The sequence below is a fragment of the Stigmatopora nigra genome, chromosome 14, assembly GCF_051989575.1.
Source record: "Stigmatopora nigra isolate UIUO_SnigA chromosome 14, RoL_Snig_1.1, whole genome shotgun sequence".
NCBI classification, from domain to species: Eukaryota; Metazoa; Chordata; class Actinopteri; order Syngnathiformes; family Syngnathidae; genus Stigmatopora; species Stigmatopora nigra.
The window spans coordinates 519,451-538,739 of NC_135521.1; the positions used below are offsets into that span (position 1 = coordinate 519,451).

The window sequence follows — 19,289 nt, forward strand, 5'->3', positions numbered from 1 at the left end:
GAGGCCGCTCCTAAAAGCGCGCCCATCATTTATTTACAGCCACAACGGCTGCTGTTACGCTCTACTTTTTCCATTTTTTTGGGGTTGCCAGATAGAAAAGGAAGGCGGCGCTGTGGCCACGGCGGCCAATGGAGACGCGGGGACGAGAACGGGACGGCGGGACCGGGATCAAAAGAGGACAAACGCCAGGCAGGTGGCGAGAACGCCTCTACCCAAAAAAAGAAATAAAACATGGGAAGAAAGGGAGAAAGAAAGTGTGATGGAAGAGGGAGAAGATCACAAGGCGCGCATTTATTATTAATGGAACAAATGTCTGAGGGAGTGACTCAATTTGGGGCTGGGCTCTTTCCACGCCGACGAGGTGCCACATCCACTTACGCTGACGGCGCGCGCGATCTTCGCCCCTTGCAATTTGCTTATTCATTCCTTGAGAATAAAGACGACTTTGAAAGAATCGTGTCGGATGTTTCGTCAAATCAAAAGCTACTGGGAGTCCCACTAGCCAAAGAATGGACAAAAAATAGATAAAAGTCACACTGGAGGCCAATTTTTGGGGGGCACTTCAATCTTGTCTGAATTTATCAGTAACAAAAACATCAGCTGTTGGTGGTCAGAGGGAAAAAAATTAAATACACAATTGCAGGCCTCAATAAATTATGAAAAACAGGGTGACATATAGTCCAGAAATGACAGGATTTCAAGAGTCATGATTGTAATTGTTTTTTAAAAAATACTGTTGTATAATTTAGTTGAGTGAAACGCCATTTATATTTAATCTTGCGCCCCGTTTAGCACATCCGCCTCACAGTTCTGTGATGGAGGGTTCGATCCCCAATGGGTTCCGACCTTCCCGGGTGGAGTTTGTATATTTTCCTTGTGCCTGCGTAGCTTTTCTTTGGGTATTCTGATTTCCTTCCACATCCCAGAATCAAGCATGCTAGGCTAATATTCCGTAAGTATACGGAATGGTTGTCCGGTGATTGGCTAGCAACCCATTCAGGGTATCCCCGACGCCTGGCCGGGATAGCCTCCGGCACCCCCGCGATCCTTGCGAAGATAAGCGAAATTGAGGGAATATTTGCTCAATCGCAGTAAACAAATAACATTTTTTGCAGAACGGACTCGCATCCACGGTCGCCACGCTCACTTCAAATGCATCTTTCGTATTTCGTTTAAGGATTCGAACCCGCGGACAGATGGACGTGCCCGCGTCTACGGAAAGCCGTGCACAAACACGACCTGGCGTGCACGTCGCCGGCTTAATTGAAATGTCACGGCGGGACGACTAATGTGCGCGTCCCGCCGTCTGCCGTGTATTTACGGCGCATTGTAAATCCCGCCGTCGAGCCTCTTATGAATTGCTAATGTGCCGCATCAAGCGCGTTAGGGATCAAAAGTCGGGGGTGGAGGGGGTGTCCCAAAACCAAAAAGGGACGGCCACCGCTGCCCCGTTTGTTTTGTCCTTGATGGCTTTCTGGTGAATCATTCATGGCGGCGTGTTAGGCAGCGGTGACACACTGCACCAACGTCGCCGCGGCCGCTAGACGGTGGATTCGGACGGTGCTTGACGACGCATACGGAACCAGAAAATAAATGGGAATTGGCCTCCGGGACGGTAGGGGGAGCCCGAGAGAAAAAGAACTGCTGCTACAGCAAGAGTGTCCCAACTTTTTTGTGTAAAGGCGCACTTTGGCGAAATAGATGAAGATGTGGCTGTCACAGAGTAGGAAGACAATGGCGGCTTCTGACAGCGATAGACGACCAATTCATTTCCACGGGGAGGGCTGAATCAACAAGTGTGTGCATTGGGTCACTCAATGAATGTTAAAATGAATCCAAATGGAAAGTGTTTCTTTTCAAATGTCACAACGAAAGATGTTCAACTCTGCACTGGAAAGAATGGAAGTGATGGCTCATCCTTCAGCACCATGGACAGTGCTTGATGTCTAATACTACATTTTGAGTGGGAGGGGCAAATCAACAAACGCGTTCATGAATCAACCACATTAATATTAGAATGAATAAAATCAGGAGTATGCCGCCCCTTTTTCCCATTTGCCCCTCCCTGCCAAAACGGATTGGACAAGGACGGGCAATTGCCATCCCAGCCATCCCAATCCAAGCAAAAAGTCTAGTTTTCCCACTCTGGCCCGACATCCTTTTTGTAATTCCCAAGTTTTACCCGCAGCCGCACGGCAACTTTTCAACAAACAATTCATGCAACAAAAAAAAAAAAACGACGCATCATCAAGCCCTAAAGATCACATTTTCCCCAGAGTGCGGAAAGCTTTGCACGCGCGTGCACCCTCCGCCACGCCACGCCACGCCATGCAGTGTTTTTTCTGACTTACAGAATCTCCAGATCGCGCAGCGCTCGGAACGCTCCATCTTCAATGCAGCTGATGTGGTTGCTGTCCAATTGCCTGCGCACACACACACAGCAAAAAAAAAAAAAGGCAGAGTGTCAAGGTCCGGTCAGATGAAACGGGGGGAGGAGGAGGTGTTGCACGTACGCACATACACACAAGCACGCACACACAGAAACACACGTAAACAAGCGCAAAAATGGAGAGAACCGGGAAGGGGAGGTGATACCTCGCTAGTCAGATCCTCCGCCGAGGAGGAAGAAGAGAGGAAAAAGGAGAAGCGGCGAGGAGAGAGACAAGTGGCCAAAACGGCCGGTGTGGAAGCAGCCTATCACCTGCCGCCTCGCTCGCCCAGGGATGGCGAGAGAGAGAAAGAAAGAGAGAGTGAGTGAGAGAGAAAAGGAAGGAAGTGCCCAGCCTTCTTGTCTCTTCTGTAAATATTAATTGCATTTTCCTCCTCCTCCTCCTGCCAATGTCATCTTTTATTCTCTTTCTTTTCCCGTGCGTAGTGAAAGAGGGAGTAATTTCATTACATTAGGCCGGCCAATCCATTAAGGGCCTTTTACCGGCTCTGTCACTGAAACAATTTCATTAAAAGCAAAGCCGCCGTAAATCAAGCGGCGGTCACGACTTCCGCCAGCCGGCCAGACGGCCAGACAGACAGAGCCCCCAAACGCCTCGGCCCACCGGGAGTGCCGCTACCGGAGCCGACGACGTCCGTACGTCCTTGGCTTTTATTTGAAACGGTGAACCGGATCACCCCCAAAAACAACGCCCAAAGTGGGATTTCAAGGAGTACTTTGGCTACATTGGACTTTGCCCGTTGTCAACTTTTAGCCGCCCAAAAAGTGCAACTTATTGTGCAGAAAATTCAGGATCAAGCTAACGCAAAGCCACAGGGGCCAAACATCTGGTTAGCATTGTTGGCAAAAACAAAAAAGTCAGTCTGCAACGGCGGCCGAAGTCTACGCTCCACTTTTAGCGAGCGCATCAGGGCCGTAAAAAGCACAGATTTACAGCAAGGCGCATTTTTCACGTAGATTCGCTCCATCCGAGCGGCAGCTGCCGTCGGTTAAACGCTCGCTGCCGATTCACTTGGGCCCCAGATGGAAACGGAAAATAAGAAAATACAAATTGGAGCCCACGTTGGACTTGGAACAACAAAAAATAAACGTCCGTCTCATGCACAGTTTAGTCAAAATACTGTTAAAGACGGTATCAAATGACAATGGAATGAATTTTGATGAACATTTCCAGAATAGAAGCCATAAATAATACAAAATACTAGGGTTTTTTTGGGAGTTGCGAACCATCTGGATAATGTTACACTCCTTTAAACCTTCAAAAGTTGAACTCATGGACTGCCATTGGTGGCGCGAGACGTCCCATCCATTTGGATTGGGAGGGTCGGATGAACAAAAAAAGAAATCAAGGGCAAAAGTAGCAGAAGTTTTAAGGTTTATTTTAACATAAAGTCACGCAAAAAATGGATCTTAAATTTTTCAATTCCATTTATTATGAGTGTTGGGACCTGAATAGAATGAATGCCCCATTGGTGCACTGCCGGATCGCCTACATAAAAAACTTCTCCGCAGAACTAACATCGTTTTATCTCTGAATGGCGTCGGGATGGGCGGCCATTGCGGGACGATTTCTCCGAAGACGAGCGTCGGGGGCCACGTTCCTATTTGGCCGGTAAACGGTTTCATCATCGGAGAAATGATGAAATTCCTCCGACGGCATTGTTGTAGTCCAGCACCCCGATTATCCGTGACGCCATTGCGACGGGTCGTGGACGAGACGCTCCTCGTTAGAGGAGGACTCCGTCTGGACGTACTGCCCGTCCGTACCTGCGTCCGACGGATGTTGGTGGCGGGGCTAAAGACTGGGGGCCCCAAATTTAATTTCTTTCCAAGTAATTAGAGTCTTTAATCATGTCTATGAGCAAGGCTATTGGCAGAGTGATTCAGTCCCTTCCAGTGGCAACCATCTGCAACCCCCCCACCCAAGCCCCCTATAAACAATCTTGCCGTTCCATCTGCATCCAGTACAGACTGATGAAGTGCCTGCTTCTCGCTGCCCATCTATTAAATTGCTCTCCAAAATTCTGCTCCTCAGATAAAAATCCTACTTGCCGCGGTGATATGGATTGGAAAATAAAATACTTCCGCGCCGTGCGCCCAAATCATTCCGGATATTTCAAGTTTGATGACGCAAACCCGCCGTACCTCGCTTTCCTCCCATTTAGCCGCCGGCCAATTTTTCCGGGCGATATTTTGTCCGATGAATTAGGTTCTATTTTGGAATAGGTCGTTAGAAGCGCGCTTCTCCCGCCACGCTTTCACAGCGGCCCAACTTCCGGCCGGCGGAGACACTGCGGCGCGACGTCGAGCGCCGAGTCAGCATTTGCTCGTCCGGCCGAACCGGCGCGATCGGCGCTAAAATCATCGGTGCGGTACGCGCTGGCGCTGCTTGAAAAAGGGACATTCCAACAGATTTTTTCCGGACGAGATTTTAACGGCTCGGCCTTTCGGCGTGCTAATAACCAGCTCACCTTTTTCGTCGTTAGGCGAGGCCGCAAAATTATGCGACGTAAAGATTTTACAGATTTTTTTTTAACATTTCCAACTCTCCAATAGGCTCTTGTTTTGTTTAACATTGTATTAGCTTTCTCGGTATTGAAAACATTGTACATAACAGTATATTTACTACAATTGAGGAGATGTGTCTTTTCAAATATAATCTTTTTTCCATCAAGATGGAGATGTTCCGAATGAAAACGTTTCTGGAAGCTTCATTTATTAGACGTCTATCGCCATCTGTAGCAACCAATTAAAAACGACGTAATCTACTATGAACAAGAGGAGCGAAGAAGCCCGAGAGCGCAGACGCACTCATAACTCAAACAAACACAGGGGCCGCACTGCATCGTGGCTAGCGGAGCGTGAAGCGTGCGAAGCGAGATAGGCGAGGTGGGGAAACCGTACATTTTAAAAAATACAAATGGCGTATCACAAAAGTGGTGAAATGTCAAGTTGGGCTAAACCTTGTGAGGATGATTCAAAATGAACTAAAATGTTGCAATGGTGACCCAGATTAGAAGGACTAATCTAATAATTCCTTTTGAGTGGGTGGGCCAATGGCAGCAAATCACCTTTGGCTAGCTCTGAAGGGGGAATATTCCGCAGCGTGTTTTTTTTTTGAATGGGTCAAAAGGAGGAAAAAGCAAAGAAAAATGTCGAGCCGAGGAAAGATGGGCTTGAGGAAGCGCACCGGCGGCCCACAAATGGCGCGACCCTGACTTGTAAAGTGTTTGCCCTCACGCGTGTCATTATCTTCACGCCATCGGGTCGAAGCGCCGTAAACGGTATCAAATGGGAAGACGGCGGGTGGACCGTTCAGAGCGAGCTTGTGCGCCAAGTCAGGAGAGGAGAGAGAGAGGATGGAGGACGGAGGACGGGGGAGAAAATCGATGGCGCGTTCACCGGGGACACAATGTCAGGGAGCAGTTTTTTCTTTTTTGCCTTTCGCGGGGGCCGGCGTGATGGAGGAGACTCCAGTTTTTTTATGGCCCAGCTCACCTGGTCGAATACGGCCCCACAATCATAGCCCGTACGGAAGACACTTTGGTGATACGCGCTTCATTTCTTTTATTTTCGTCAGCCACTCGTATATGATCGCATACTCCATGAAAGCTTAAATTTACTCTGAACAAAATAGGGCAGCTCCGTCGCCTTTGCTGTGATGGGCTCCTTTCAAAAGTTTCCGTGCGCCTGATGGCGTCAAGGTTCATTAGCCTTACTCGGATGCGGCAAGGGATGGATTCACGATTCCGTGGCGAGGGCGAATGGTCGTTGGACGGACTGGCGACCGGTTGAGGGTCCCTAATATTTCCAAAATCTAATTTTAGTTAAAAAGCAAACAACTTCTGGTTCATGTTTGAGAAAAATATGCAACAAAATGACCAATTTGAATCTTGTCATTGTGTCATTATTTAACATGGATCATATTTTGGTTCGAACTTTGTATTAGTTCAATTTCGATCTATATTCAGGTGAATTTTTCTTTCCTATCTGTTCAAAAGTCTTTTTTTGCGACGGCGTCAGAGGGCGCCAACGAAAGTAACGAGGACGTGTCAGGTGAAAAGCAAAAAGAGACGGATGGAGACAATGGCCCGTCTTGGCTGTGACAAGCGTGATTTACGCCGCCATCCATCCACACTTGCATCTTATTCAAGTCAATCAATAGAGCAAATCTTTCACACATATTAATACACCGGGCAAGGTCATATTTTAACACGGTCAAATGTGCTTCCAAAGAAGGTTATGCCAAAGCCAAGAATGTTCCTTGCCCACCACATTTGGACGTGTGCGGGTGGATTGACTTATGAATTGGCTGGAAATGGCATTTTTCATAATCTGTTTTGATTCCTTTCCGGGCCGGAGCCACTTCGATTGGCGCGGATTTCCGATACTATTGTTCTGGGCGTCCGCCGGGTTATGGATCGGCGCCATTGATCGGGAAGCCTATGGATCGGGGCTATTGGTGATTAGGCCGTCATGAATAAAAGACAAGAGGCTATTGAAGTTTCCGGAGCTTTTTTAACGTCAAGAGAAGAAAAAAACGCTTGGGAGGAAGACGTGGAGAAGAATACCAAGATGGTGATTAGGCATAATTACTTTGATTTGATTCACAGTTATGAATGGCACAGGATGCAAAAAATGGATGGGAGGAATCAAAATCAAAATCTTTCTTATTCCAAACAAGTGTTATTTCTCTCTTGATCAATACGGAGGAAGCATGTCAATTTAGTCATTTGAGTAAACATTGTTTCATATATGAAATTTCTTGAATACCGGATTAAGAAATGTATCTAATTTAATCTAATATTTGACTCATGCACATGTACGTAGGTTAAAATATTTTTGTTTTCTTTGAGTGTTTGACAAGAACATGTCTTTTTCCACAAAGACTTAAAATGGCACTAAATATGTCTTGAGCAGCTACTGAATGATTTACGCAAGTCAAACATTGACTAGCAAAGTCATTATTTGTATTTCCACAATTTCCTATTTGGAGTCACGCGCTCACCCGAAACCAAACCATATTCCAATGTACATTTATGATGTACGACGTCGTCGTCGCTCTCGTAGGAAGCTGTTTAGAGAAATATTTCATCGCCCCCCCACCCCCCCCCCCCCCGCCCCCTCCTGCCAATCAAAGTAGCATTCAGTTGAAGTGAAAATATTTGATTTGCCTTAAAAACACACCCGAGCCCGGACGCCCTGTCACGTACGCCAAGCCGTAAAAGTCACCCGTGTTTGTCCTGGCTCGGCCGGCCCTTTTTTGAAATAATAAAACAAAAAATGGAATATTTGCACTTACAGGTTCTTAACGTTGGTGATTCCTCTGAAGGCTTTCCTGGGTACCGCCTGGATCTGATTCTCGCTCAGGTCTCTGGAGAAGAAGAAGAAGGCGCATTAGAACCCGATGAGCAACAGGGGCAGTTGGCGACGCCAAACAAAGAAGACGGATGGGATGACATTTGCGATGGCGCGCAAATATCCAAACAATCCACAGGAATTTAGCACCTCTGCGCCGTCTTTTAAAACACACATTCGAAGGCCAATATTTCTTGTATTATCCAAATTGACTCTGGCTCCACTCATACCACAAAAACCTGAACGATGGGAGACGACGGCACGTACGTCTGAGACGTAATGCGGAATGATCACGGCTAGATTAAGTTTGAAACGACCCAAATGGACGCCAGCAAGATTTTCTGTTCTTAGTCGGAAAAAAGTGGATATGATGAAACTGAAATATTCTGTGAAGATAAGAGATTCAAAATTGGACAGTTGAGAGGCACCAAAACTAAATTCCCCTCTTGCAACGATTTGGGAAGATGCATCTTGCGATTTTGTGATTTTTTGGGGGAGATTATTTTGGACTAAAACCTAAATAATCTAGGCTATTGTCCCTATATATTTGACATCCATCTTGGCCAAGACCTTGTGGAATTGGAGCTATTTAGTGTCCACCTTTTCTCAAGGATGGCAATGTTAACACCCCCCCCCCTCCCCCATCCCCACCCAACCCCACCCCCCATTTATACACCGAGGTAGCGTGTCCTTGTGTTTCTCATCTCATCTCATCTGATGGTGACTCATACCTCGTGACCTTTGAGCCTCGGGAAGGCCATCTGCAACAAGACTGTGAACCCTGAACTCCCGAAAAGGACAGCGGCTGATAGCCTCCCGACACAAACACACACACACACACAGGAATGGCTTGCGTCTTATGCGCTTTTTTTCTTTTTTACTTGAGATGCACGACGCTGGCACTCCTTTGAAAACATCACAGTGCAAATTCCGGACCTTGTGTGGCGCGGCGACTTGACGACTTTTTTAAGCGGCAAAGGTTGGGCACGTGTACGCGCATTGGCTGGCGGCCAACGCAGCAGCCTCCATATGAACCTCCATTATTCATGGCAAGAGAATAATAACAGCCGGCAGGTCGACCCGACGCCGCTTGGGATATTAGCGTTAACCCCCCGCAGACAGTGACGCACCGCCGCCCCTTCTCGCGCACATTTAACCCTTGCTGGCTTGGCGAACACACCAAATGTTCTTGAAATGTGACGCTCCTTGGGGCCGATTAGAACAACTATTCACCTGTTTGATTCCAAGCGCACATTATCAATGACAAAAAAGATGTACGAGCCATCTTGTTTTTCGGTCACTCGATGGCCGACATTGACAGAAATACTACAACTGAATTGGTTCGAGTGTCTATTGGGATTTTGCTATTTAACAAAAAGGGAGAAAAATATGATTCGAATGAGTACATAAAACAAAGGTAGACCCATTGACGTTGGCACTCACTCTAGCACCCCTCTCACCGCCTCAAGAATATTTAGTTCTACATCCACCGCTGTACATATCTATCATACGAGCTTAAATGGGAAAGACAGAAGCCATTGGGGCCGGGCTCCTCTCCGGGGGAAGCTGCAAACAAGCCAAGGCCAAAGGGAATTCTGGGAAACCTGAGCTAGTTTCAAATGGAGCTTTTGCCTCCCTTCAGTCTCTCCTCCTTTCCCTTCCCCTCTCCTCCCCTCCCCGGGGAGCTGTAACTGCATTTAATATGCTTTCATAAAGACGGTAATAAATATTGAGTGCCGGCCAGCTCAAAGTAACCCTCACTTTTCGAAAGCCTCAACTAGAAACCCAAAAGCCATTCTTTGGGATTTTTGCAAATCTGGACATACATGCAGGAAGTGGAGGGGAAAAAAATAGTCCATTGCCGCCATTGGCGAGACTCCTTTACGTTTTGCTCCAGTAAGAATTTCAAGTCCATTTTCTTGATTTATCCTGTGCCTTGCGTAGCTAATACGTGGACTGTTTTTTTTTGTTGCGTTCTAGATGTCAGTCTTTTGATTTTTGAAAACACCACCGTGGCCTGGTTGCTATTGGAGTGACATATTTGAACTGTTGACTCCATTCATTCCTAGGATCTCTACTGGGGATGAGGAAAAGGTTGTAGGACTCCGAAAGGGGGGTTCCAGAACCTTTGAGGTCGGACTGACAGTTTCCGATTGGATGACTTGCTGCCACTTGTGTTTGACAAGCTCTCTTCGGACTGGCTTTTGTTTTGACTTGGCGTGTTTCCTTCGGGCCGCAAAGTTTTACACAAGAGCAACCTCCGAGGAACGGCTTTTAAAAAGTCACGGAGGCGCTTTTGGTGCTTGCTGAAGACTTTTGGACGCCATCAGAAGGAGATCCGCATTTCAGCTTTTACGTTCAGGTAATCACATCTGGATCGAATAAGCCACGATGCTCAGCGGAGGCCGCTTTTGTAGGTTTGCGCTCCCAAGCAGACGTCTTGGTGATCTTTCCCAAAATAGAATACCATGGGCAAAGGTACTTTACGCTTAAAATTGATGGAACAAATCAACATTACCTGCGACCTTCAAGAAAAATCAAGGTTTATCCAGCAGTATATCAAAGCAGAAATGTTATTGGACGGGTGTGCAATGTCACTTTCAACTTGAACCTGGAATTCCGCTAAAATCAACACGAACACTTTACCGATGGACGGTGAATCACATCTAAACTGTTTCAATCCACACTGAATGACAAATAAAAATGGGTTTTTAGCCTCAATCTTGATACTGAGGTTTTTTTTTGCGCATCGGTGGCATATCCCAAGACAAATGCTTCTGCAGTCGTAAAAGTTTACCATTGCAAGACAACCTTCTACCGCTCGCTTGATTCCTCCAGAATGTTCATCCATCTTGCTTCCTCTCAACATCCTGGCCACGGCAACCCGGCGTAGCCAATTTCGTGAAGTGGCCGCTTTAGGAATAAAAAATAGTGCTCCCTCACTCCATCACCACGGACGGGACGGCGGGGAGTTTAGAGGGAGGCTGGAACCGGGCCGGGGGGAGCGCCAGCACCTAAATCAAACGGGCGTTCTTAAAAGCTCTCCCGGGTTTGGGCCAATACCCCCCTATGGACGCCGACTCACTCGCACACGCGCCTGGTCTCGGACAATCGCGCGCACACACACACACACCCCGCCTGCCCGCCGGCCCGCCCGCCTGGGCGTTCCGAACAGACACCGTCTGCACTTCTCCGCGGAAGGCTGTAAGTATCTATTATGCTTTGTCAATGCCGTAATTAAATTGGACAGCTTAATGCAATTCGCTGTGATCCATAGGCCTTTATGGATATAAAAGCTTTTCTGGCTGGCTGCCCGAAAAGGGACGACCAACAAATTTAGATGGCTTACTAGCAAAGGACCGAGAAAGGAGGGAAAAAAAGAATAAAAGAAAGTTTAGCCGGGTTGCTGTCCACAACTGTTGCATTTGCGTCAAAGCGGAATAAGGATTTTCACAATTTTTAATTGGCAGACACTGCTGTCAAATTGGAAAGCAAATGTTCATTAGGGAGTCATCCAAATGGAGAAAAAAAGTCATCCAGATGAACAGCAAGGGATCCAAATTCAACAAGCAGTGACCTGCATGGTTCATAAACCAAAAGCAAATCAAGATAAATAAGTCAGCCACTACAAAATTAACAGAAACTCTCAAAATTGTAGAAGAGTCACCTACAAATTGGACCAAAATCAATAGGAACCGCCCTAAAACTGATCAGAAAGTGCCCCACAATTGTTCAGAATAAAGAAAAACCTTCAGTTCTGTTGAATATAATTGAATGAGGGCAAGGTTTTATGAACTCATTGACTACCATGGACAGTTAGAAACGTTCAGTGAAAATCTATTTTAACGGCAATGGCCATTCTTAAAGCACAATGTTTTGATTATTTTCTTTACCACCAATCGATGGCTGTCACCCACCCCACTCCAAATAATACCAGTGATAAGAAGCACAATTGTGCTTTGTTAAATGGAGAAGCGCAATGCTTTACATTTTCATCTGATGTGATTTTGTGAAGCGCTTTCTTTATCCCGTACATTTTCAATAAGAGTGGATTGGCCACAGAGAAAAATGGTGGAGAGCAAAGACCCAAGCGCCATCAAAGGAGAGTCGGCTTGTCGTCTAATAAATATACGGTGGGCGTCTCATTTCATATGATGCTGCATGCAGCTACTGTACGTGACCCCACCCTTCCTGCTGCCCCCCCCCCCTTGCCTTCTGCGCAATCTGCTAATTTGCCTGCAGTTATTTATGAGCGCTAAGGTGCTCCCCAGATGCTTATAAAGCTAAAACACCTCACTCAGCTTCTTTACTATTCACTGACACACACACACTTTTTAACCCCCGCTCTGCCACGTCTAGACGCCCCCCCAATTCCCACGACACTTCTTTGTCCATTCGTTTTATCGTGATATTTTTTGTTCAATACCGTTAATTTACCAGCAATTTTGTTTGCTTCTTGTTCAAATTGCCCCCCATTGATGTATTTGTGGAAACCAAGACAAATTAAAAACAGCAACTCTTGAGGTGAATTTAACACTCAATCTAAAACTACACTCGACTATTAGCTCGGAAGTCAGCACGTTCAACTGCCACGGCGACCATTTTTTAATGTTACAAATCTATTTTCCAACCCACAGTCAAAACAACGAGCCTTATACACAGCCCCCTGCACTTTTTCCAAACCACATATTCCGTTTTTATTCAAACAACGATGGCACGATTCTGGCCGAACGGGGGGACGACGAATGGGAAAGCTGGGGACGGAGGAAGCGAATGGAATAAGAATGGGGGAAGCGCTAATGCCAGCATCTGCGTGGTTGCTAGGCCGTCTCCAGGTCCTAATCTCCTTAGCCGGGACCGTGATTCATTTAGGAACACTGAGTGGCTAATGTCAGGGCTAACTGGATGAGAGAGAGAGAAAGAGTCGTGTGTGTGCCCGCATCCATATGCTATATTAAAACTTTGCTTGCGCTCCAACGAGCGGGAAGACATTGCTGATCTAATTTGCCCGCGTGTGTGCGTGGAGAGCGGCGGCGGCCATTAAGGCGATGGATTAGATGGAGTGCGTCCAACGTCGTCCTCACGCGCAGGTGCAGGAAAACCATCCTTAATTCATTAGCCGGGTCGAGTCGGGGTTAAACCCGAGGATGGGGGGGACGGCGCCCGGGCCCGAGAAGGTCCGGGCGGCGCCGGCTCGCGGTAATAACGGGCGAGATCGCTCACGGTCCCGTGCAGATATTACAAATGGAGCGGTAAATTGAAAGGTAGTCGCCTCCGTCGCCGAGTTCGTTATCGTCGCTGAAACGCGCCGACGACGACTTATTGGCAAAATGAACACGTCGGTTGTCGGGAAATTTCTTTTCGGAAAACGACTGACAAACTTGTCCGGGATTTCTGTTCAAAAATGCCATTGTTCGTTCTTCCCATACGATATCAATCATACGACATTTGGATTGAGCCTCTTAAAGAAATTGTCGTACAACATCAAGTGGAGTGGGAGGTAAAAAAAAAAAAAAAGTCGTCCGTCCCGTGTAGATTCACGACAATATTTACGAAGACGGGCGCGCATCTTGGAATTACACGAGTTATGTATTCCACTATTGGCGAGCATAAAATAGCACGCCACGTCAATTTATGGCCGCCAATGTGATCCTCCGAGCTGTCACGGCGTGATGGAAATGGACTTTACCATCAGCACTTTTGTCACACGGGGGAAAAGTACAACGGCACCCCAATAAATGATGAGGCGCTGACGCCGGGACAATGACGAGCGCTGGCCGTCGAAAGCCCGCATAAATATGAGCCGGCGACAAATAAATTGAGAGAAACAAATAAAGCAAAAAAAACCCTCCCAATGAAAAAATATATTTGAAATAAGGCTGATTTGGATCATTTTGAGGTCAAGCATATTTCTCAGTGCTTCAAATGTTTACTGAATGAAAGAAGAAAAAAAGTTCAGACGTGACAGGAATAAAATTGAAGACTAAAAAACAAAATTCAGCCGTGTCCGGAATAAAATTGAAGACAATTTTTTTTTCCTGAAGCTGCCATATTAAAATATGAAAATGTTTCAGGCCCCAGGCCAAGTACAATGCAAAGGGAATGAAATTCAAGCCAATACCGTTCTCCCATGAAGGTAGCGTCTGCTCACAACTCTCCACATATGGCGCTCGCCCCGGTGTGTGTGCACGCCGGTGTGTGTGTGTGCGTACGTTATGCGAGATGAACGCCGCTTGGCGTTCATGATTTAGGAAGAATGGGAGCAAAAATGGGTTAAATCCACTCATTTCATAATGGCCGGGAAGGACAGAAGGAAGGAAATTTTCCACTTTTTTTCTAAATATACAAAGGTGGGAATGCAATTATGTTGATTTTGATTTTATTGAATCATTTTTTTAAGGCAGGGGGAGTTTTTGTGAAATATTGAGTGTGCAGTGGCAGAAATAAGCCAAATATTTGGTGAGCAAGTATGTTCAAATGTGTGAATGCAATTTAACATGCAAAAGAATAGCTTTAAGATTGCTTGAATGGGAATGTGTGAATTGAATGTATGTTAATGCTAATGCTTCCAATTGTGTCTGGGCGATGACATCATCCCAGCGGTAAAAATGGCCTTCCAAGCGGATAGTGCGCTCGGATAGTGCGGAGCGTTGGCCTCAAGTTACAAGCCAGCGATACGCCAACGCCAATTCAATTATTTCCAATAGTGGGAGCTCCAACTTGTCACTTCCTTTTGCCTTCAATTTCCACGCGAGCCGGTGACATTATTAAAAAAAAAAACATTCTGTGAAAAGAGGCTTTTGCCCTTTTCTGGGCTTCATTTCAATGACATTGTGGCCTATATTGCCCAATAAAAATAGTACAGATAGAAAGCTACAGACAAAGATGCAAAAATGCCATGTATGCGGAATTAGAGCCATAAATGTCACACAGTACTGCCTTTTAACATGAGCATGATACACATGGGTGTCCAAACTGTTTTCTCTGAGGGCAATTTAATAAAAATCGCCAAGTTGAAATGGCAATCTATTGCATAAAAATGGTCCGTCTACCTAAGTGCTGTTTCTATACTTTTGACATGAAGATGGAATGCAGGCAATAATTGACGACGAATAAAAATGTGTTAAGGCGGCCGAGACCAACGGCGGCCTTTTGATTAGAGGTGGAAAGCATGTCTGCCGTCTGGCCTCTTCCACACCTGTTACGTGTCCTTTCCCAGCATGCCCTCTGCCTCCTGCCTCTCTTAACTGCCTGTCATGTCACTCTTTGCCGTTTTTTTTTGAATCCCCAACCCTCCTACAAAGATGTCTGGCACACACTTGAAAGGTTCTGTGAATTATTATCCTCAGTGGCTTCAGAAGCCGACACGCTAAAACGGACTCCCGGCATCGGCGCTGGCGGCGCTGGCGGCGCTGGCGAGTGTGTGAGAAGCGACTAAGTAACCTTACTCTAAGATTAGTAACACCATCAAATGAGAAATTCATGCTTGGAGAAGACATCAATGTTTTACTTAAGGGCAACATCTGACTGCATTAAAGGAAAGTAGTACTTTGCTCGTCCGCGGTATATCTTTTGCACCAATTAAGTACATCATTTGATAACTTCATAAATAAATAAGATACTACTTTTTTCAAAAATAGAACATGTACTGTATTTCCATTGGAAATATGCCCATAAAATAATAGCCTAATTAAAAAGAGCATTATTCAGATACTATAAAATGTTGGCATCATTTCAAAAGGAGATGATCCATCAATAATTTCAAATTTTGTTGGATTTTTCTAAATTCATTTCAAGGGGGAAAATATACAATGAGCATATTGAATGCTCTCCATTCCCAAACTAAATCCAGTCATTTATGCGCACTCCAGTCAAAGACACAAAAGTGGTACTACATTCAAAGAAAAAAAAAACCTCAAACCAGCGATTGGCCGGCCAATGCCGCCGCCGCCGCCGTCACCGCCGCGGGGCGTGTAAAAATAGCCGCGGGGCGCGTTGGCCGGCGGCTTGGGAAAAATAAAACCCTGTCGGGAAGCGGCGGCCATGCTTTGATTTCCCCGCCCGTCGACGCCTGGCGGTCACCTCTTATTATTCCACCCGCCCGCCGTCCCGTTCCGATGACATCACGGGGTTCTATACGTTTGGTAAAGGTATTTTTTTTAACACAAACCCCCCCACATTCCCCATACGCTTTCCGACAATGACTTGGCAGTTGTTCGCGCCCTGTCAGCAGGATCGTAAAAAAGTAGCGGCCTTATTTTCACATGGTCGCCCAGCGTGGGAAAGCTCAACATGGCAAAAATACATTTCATGCTTTACGCCACTAGACTGTACATCAGGAGTGTCAAACTCATTTTTGTGCTATTTACGCTTTCCTTGGGTGGGGACGGACAACTTGGGCCGCCACCGTGAATCCACTCGGGGTTGGCCACCCCTCGGGGTCAAATCTATTTTGGGGGTGCACAAAAGTAACATTTTGGAGGATTTTCATGCACTTTGTAAGGGTTTGGTTTTACTTTTCAGATGACTTTTGCTTACGTTTTATTGTTTTGCCTCAAGTCTTCTTTTTTTGGTTGCACACTTTTGTTGGAATCTTTTCTTGTTTGAATCCGATTCCATACTTTGCACCCTGGCTGGCTTTTGCTCGTTAAGGAAATACAAAATGTAAAGAGCAATGAACCCATAAACGTAGATGTAAATAAACTTTTTTTTTCTATTGTTCGTGCGTCTTTATATGAACGGCGGTCGCTTGTGCTGAGCTACGCAGTCTTGAGTACAACTCATTAAAACGCCTCATTTCACCATAAACAGTGTATGAACACACACACACACACATGCACATACTACACACATGCACACACACACACACACACTGGCAGCACATTAACGTGTCCCAATGTGATTTACTTTGCCTTCTGCTAATGTAATCATTTTTTTGGCTTTTATTCCTCACAGGCATGCTTCCTATTTTTCTGATGGGCAACCTTTAATAATTGACTTTTCTTTATATTGAATTATATTGGAATAACCAGGCAAAACTATCAGAGAGAACGGCATGTTTTGAAAAAATAAATAAGAGTAACCCTGACAATTTGGGTCTAAACATTTTAAACATCCATTCTAGACCAAAATTTCCAATTTCAGTTGCACAATTTGACTTGACGGTTCAATAAATGCATTTAAAAAGGACATTTCTGCAGTTTTACGGCTTTCTAAAGAGGTTTTGATGCCATTTGAAAACCCCGCCCACAGATGACGCCTCCTTTTTTTAAAGAATAGTTCAAATGTGGTCTGATCTACATTGAGCTGGGGGAAAGTCCACTGGATATTACATTGAATTTGGCTAATAAACTTTTAGGAGCTTTCTGGAAAATATTTTCTTTGCAGCATTAGTTGAGTGAATGCCGTGTCCATCCATCCATCCGTCCATCCATCCATCCGTCCATCTATCCACTTTTTGATCCAATCTTTCCTCCGCAATAACACCCGGCACCTCCGAGCCCGTCAAAAAAATCTGGTTCCAGTTTGGGAGCGGCGAGGGGAGTCGAGGGGAGGGAGGGACGTTTTGGCAGACCATAAATAAATAATGTGGAAAAATGCAACACATCCGCAATGGCCGCCCACATTTTGGGGCGAACTTGATTCCAAACGCGGCTCTGCTTCCACAATGTGCGGCCGTTTGCCGTATTTGGCCAAGACGGCGCCCTTTTAATGATGGATATGGCGGAACGTATGGATGGATATGCCCCACGCCGTGCACTATGGGATAGCAAATAGAAATATGAGAGCACGGCCGGAGGGAGGGCTCAATTCCCGTTGTGTTCTGAGCTTCCCGTGTGGAGATTGTGTGTTCTCTCCGTGCCTGTGTGGGATTTCTCCGGGTACTCCGGTTTCCTCCACAGAAACATGCACGCTGGCAACCAATTCAGGGTGGACCCGTGCAAACTATAGCATATATAACTATACATCAAGGTATTATATTTTTCCGGATTGGCCATCCCTATGGTCGAGAGTGCCTAACGGGTAACATTGTGACTTGTACTTGAGATAAACGGGCATTTCTTCCCATCAGAAGGGATTGGAGCTCTATTAAAAAATGGGTTTCTGTTCACACACAAGTGGTCTCACCAAAGCGTTAAATATGCCTCCAAAGAGACAGACAGACGGACAAGTTTAAGAGGAATGGCGCATCGGAAAGCCCTCCGCAGTCCATTTTTGTGGAGGCCATCCATCTTCCTCAGCTGTCATTTGAACACGGGCCATGCATCCCTTTGAAAAATCCATCCACATCTGCATCCGCACTCTTATTTGAAATATTCATAAATACAGTAGACGAGAAACACGCTTGTCTCACTTGACGTCAGGCGGGAGCCCAAAGGTCGCCGTTTAAAGGGGAAAAAAATAAATAGGATTTCACAAAATGTAAACTCGACTCCAGGACCCCCGTGACCCTTGCGAGGAGAGAAAATGAATGAATGAAAAATGGCAAACATTGAATGCTTTTCCCTTACGGACACCATAACTTCATAACTTTCCATTTTTGAAAGTGGCAAAGAAAAGTTGAAATAAAAAGGCATTCCCGGCACTAAAATGTTGAATAAAGTTGTAAAGGGTCTTGCGGTGTACTCCATGTCACCTTGAGCCAATCATTTTTATTCGCCTCCCGTGCTGGAAACTCCGCCCCCCGTCGCCCCCGCCCCCGCCCCTCGCCATCCCTCTTCAACAAACGCTCCTTTGTCTTCTTTTTTGCTTTTTTTTGTTTTTAACTCCTTCCTCTATCCACTTTTCCTGGCGTAGATTAAATCTAATAATAAAAGTATTTTTCTACGGTTAGATATTAAGAAACTAAACATTTCATTATGTTAACTCATTCTAAAATGAGGCTGTTTTGGAAACTGCTGAATTATTTTGGTGTTTCTTAAGTTTGGATGTGAAGAAAAAAGAGAAAAGACACATTTTTGGAGAGTGTTATCACAACATAGTCAATTTACTTTTAACAAGAAGCAGCTTCATGTTCTTATTGCAATTACATTGCATGTTTTTGTCATTTTACTCTGAAGAAAACTCTGGATTTCTAGTCATTTCGTTTTTTTTTCTTAAATTATTTTGTCCAATAACATGCTTATTTCCATGCATCTTTCTGTTTAAGTGAGGCTTTTACATTTAATGAATTTGGTGACGTGGACTTTGACACGGCCATAGCAAGTACAAAAAGACACAAAATGTCACTTTCTAATGGAAGGCTCTTCCCAAGAAATGAATCATCATCATCAGCACGAAGATGACTTTGCAAGCCAAAGAGTCGCTGGGCCATTGGCCAAATGTCACGGCGCCCTCATCCACACTACAGCTCAGCCCCCCCAAGTGGAACAAAACAAGCAGTGCAGCCCTCCTCCTCTAATATATACGTACAATTGATACCATTGATCCATTTTGACTCTTCCCCATCCACTAGAGTTAAAAGCAGTCAAGTCACACGGGA

At 45.6% G+C, this 19,289-nt stretch overlaps 1 protein-coding gene across 3 annotated transcripts in view; it reads right to left on the reverse strand.

The window, feature by feature from the left end:
- slit3 (slit homolog 3 (Drosophila)) overlaps positions 1-19,289 on the reverse strand; it is an 88,070-nt gene that overhangs the window by 36,060 nt on the left and 32,721 nt on the right. For 2 of the 3 annotated variants that reach the window (XM_077732165.1, XM_077732164.1), the window contains 2 exons: positions 7,752-7,823; positions 2,352-2,423 (listed from right to left, as the gene is read on the reverse strand). In XM_077732165.1, the coding sequence (XP_077588291.1) occupies positions 2,352-2,423; positions 7,752-7,823 (144 nt within the window). Of the gene's footprint in view, positions 1-2,351; positions 2,424-2,595; positions 2,742-7,751; positions 7,824-19,289 lie in introns of those variants that run through there. The other variant, XM_077732166.1, reaches the window with a different exon arrangement.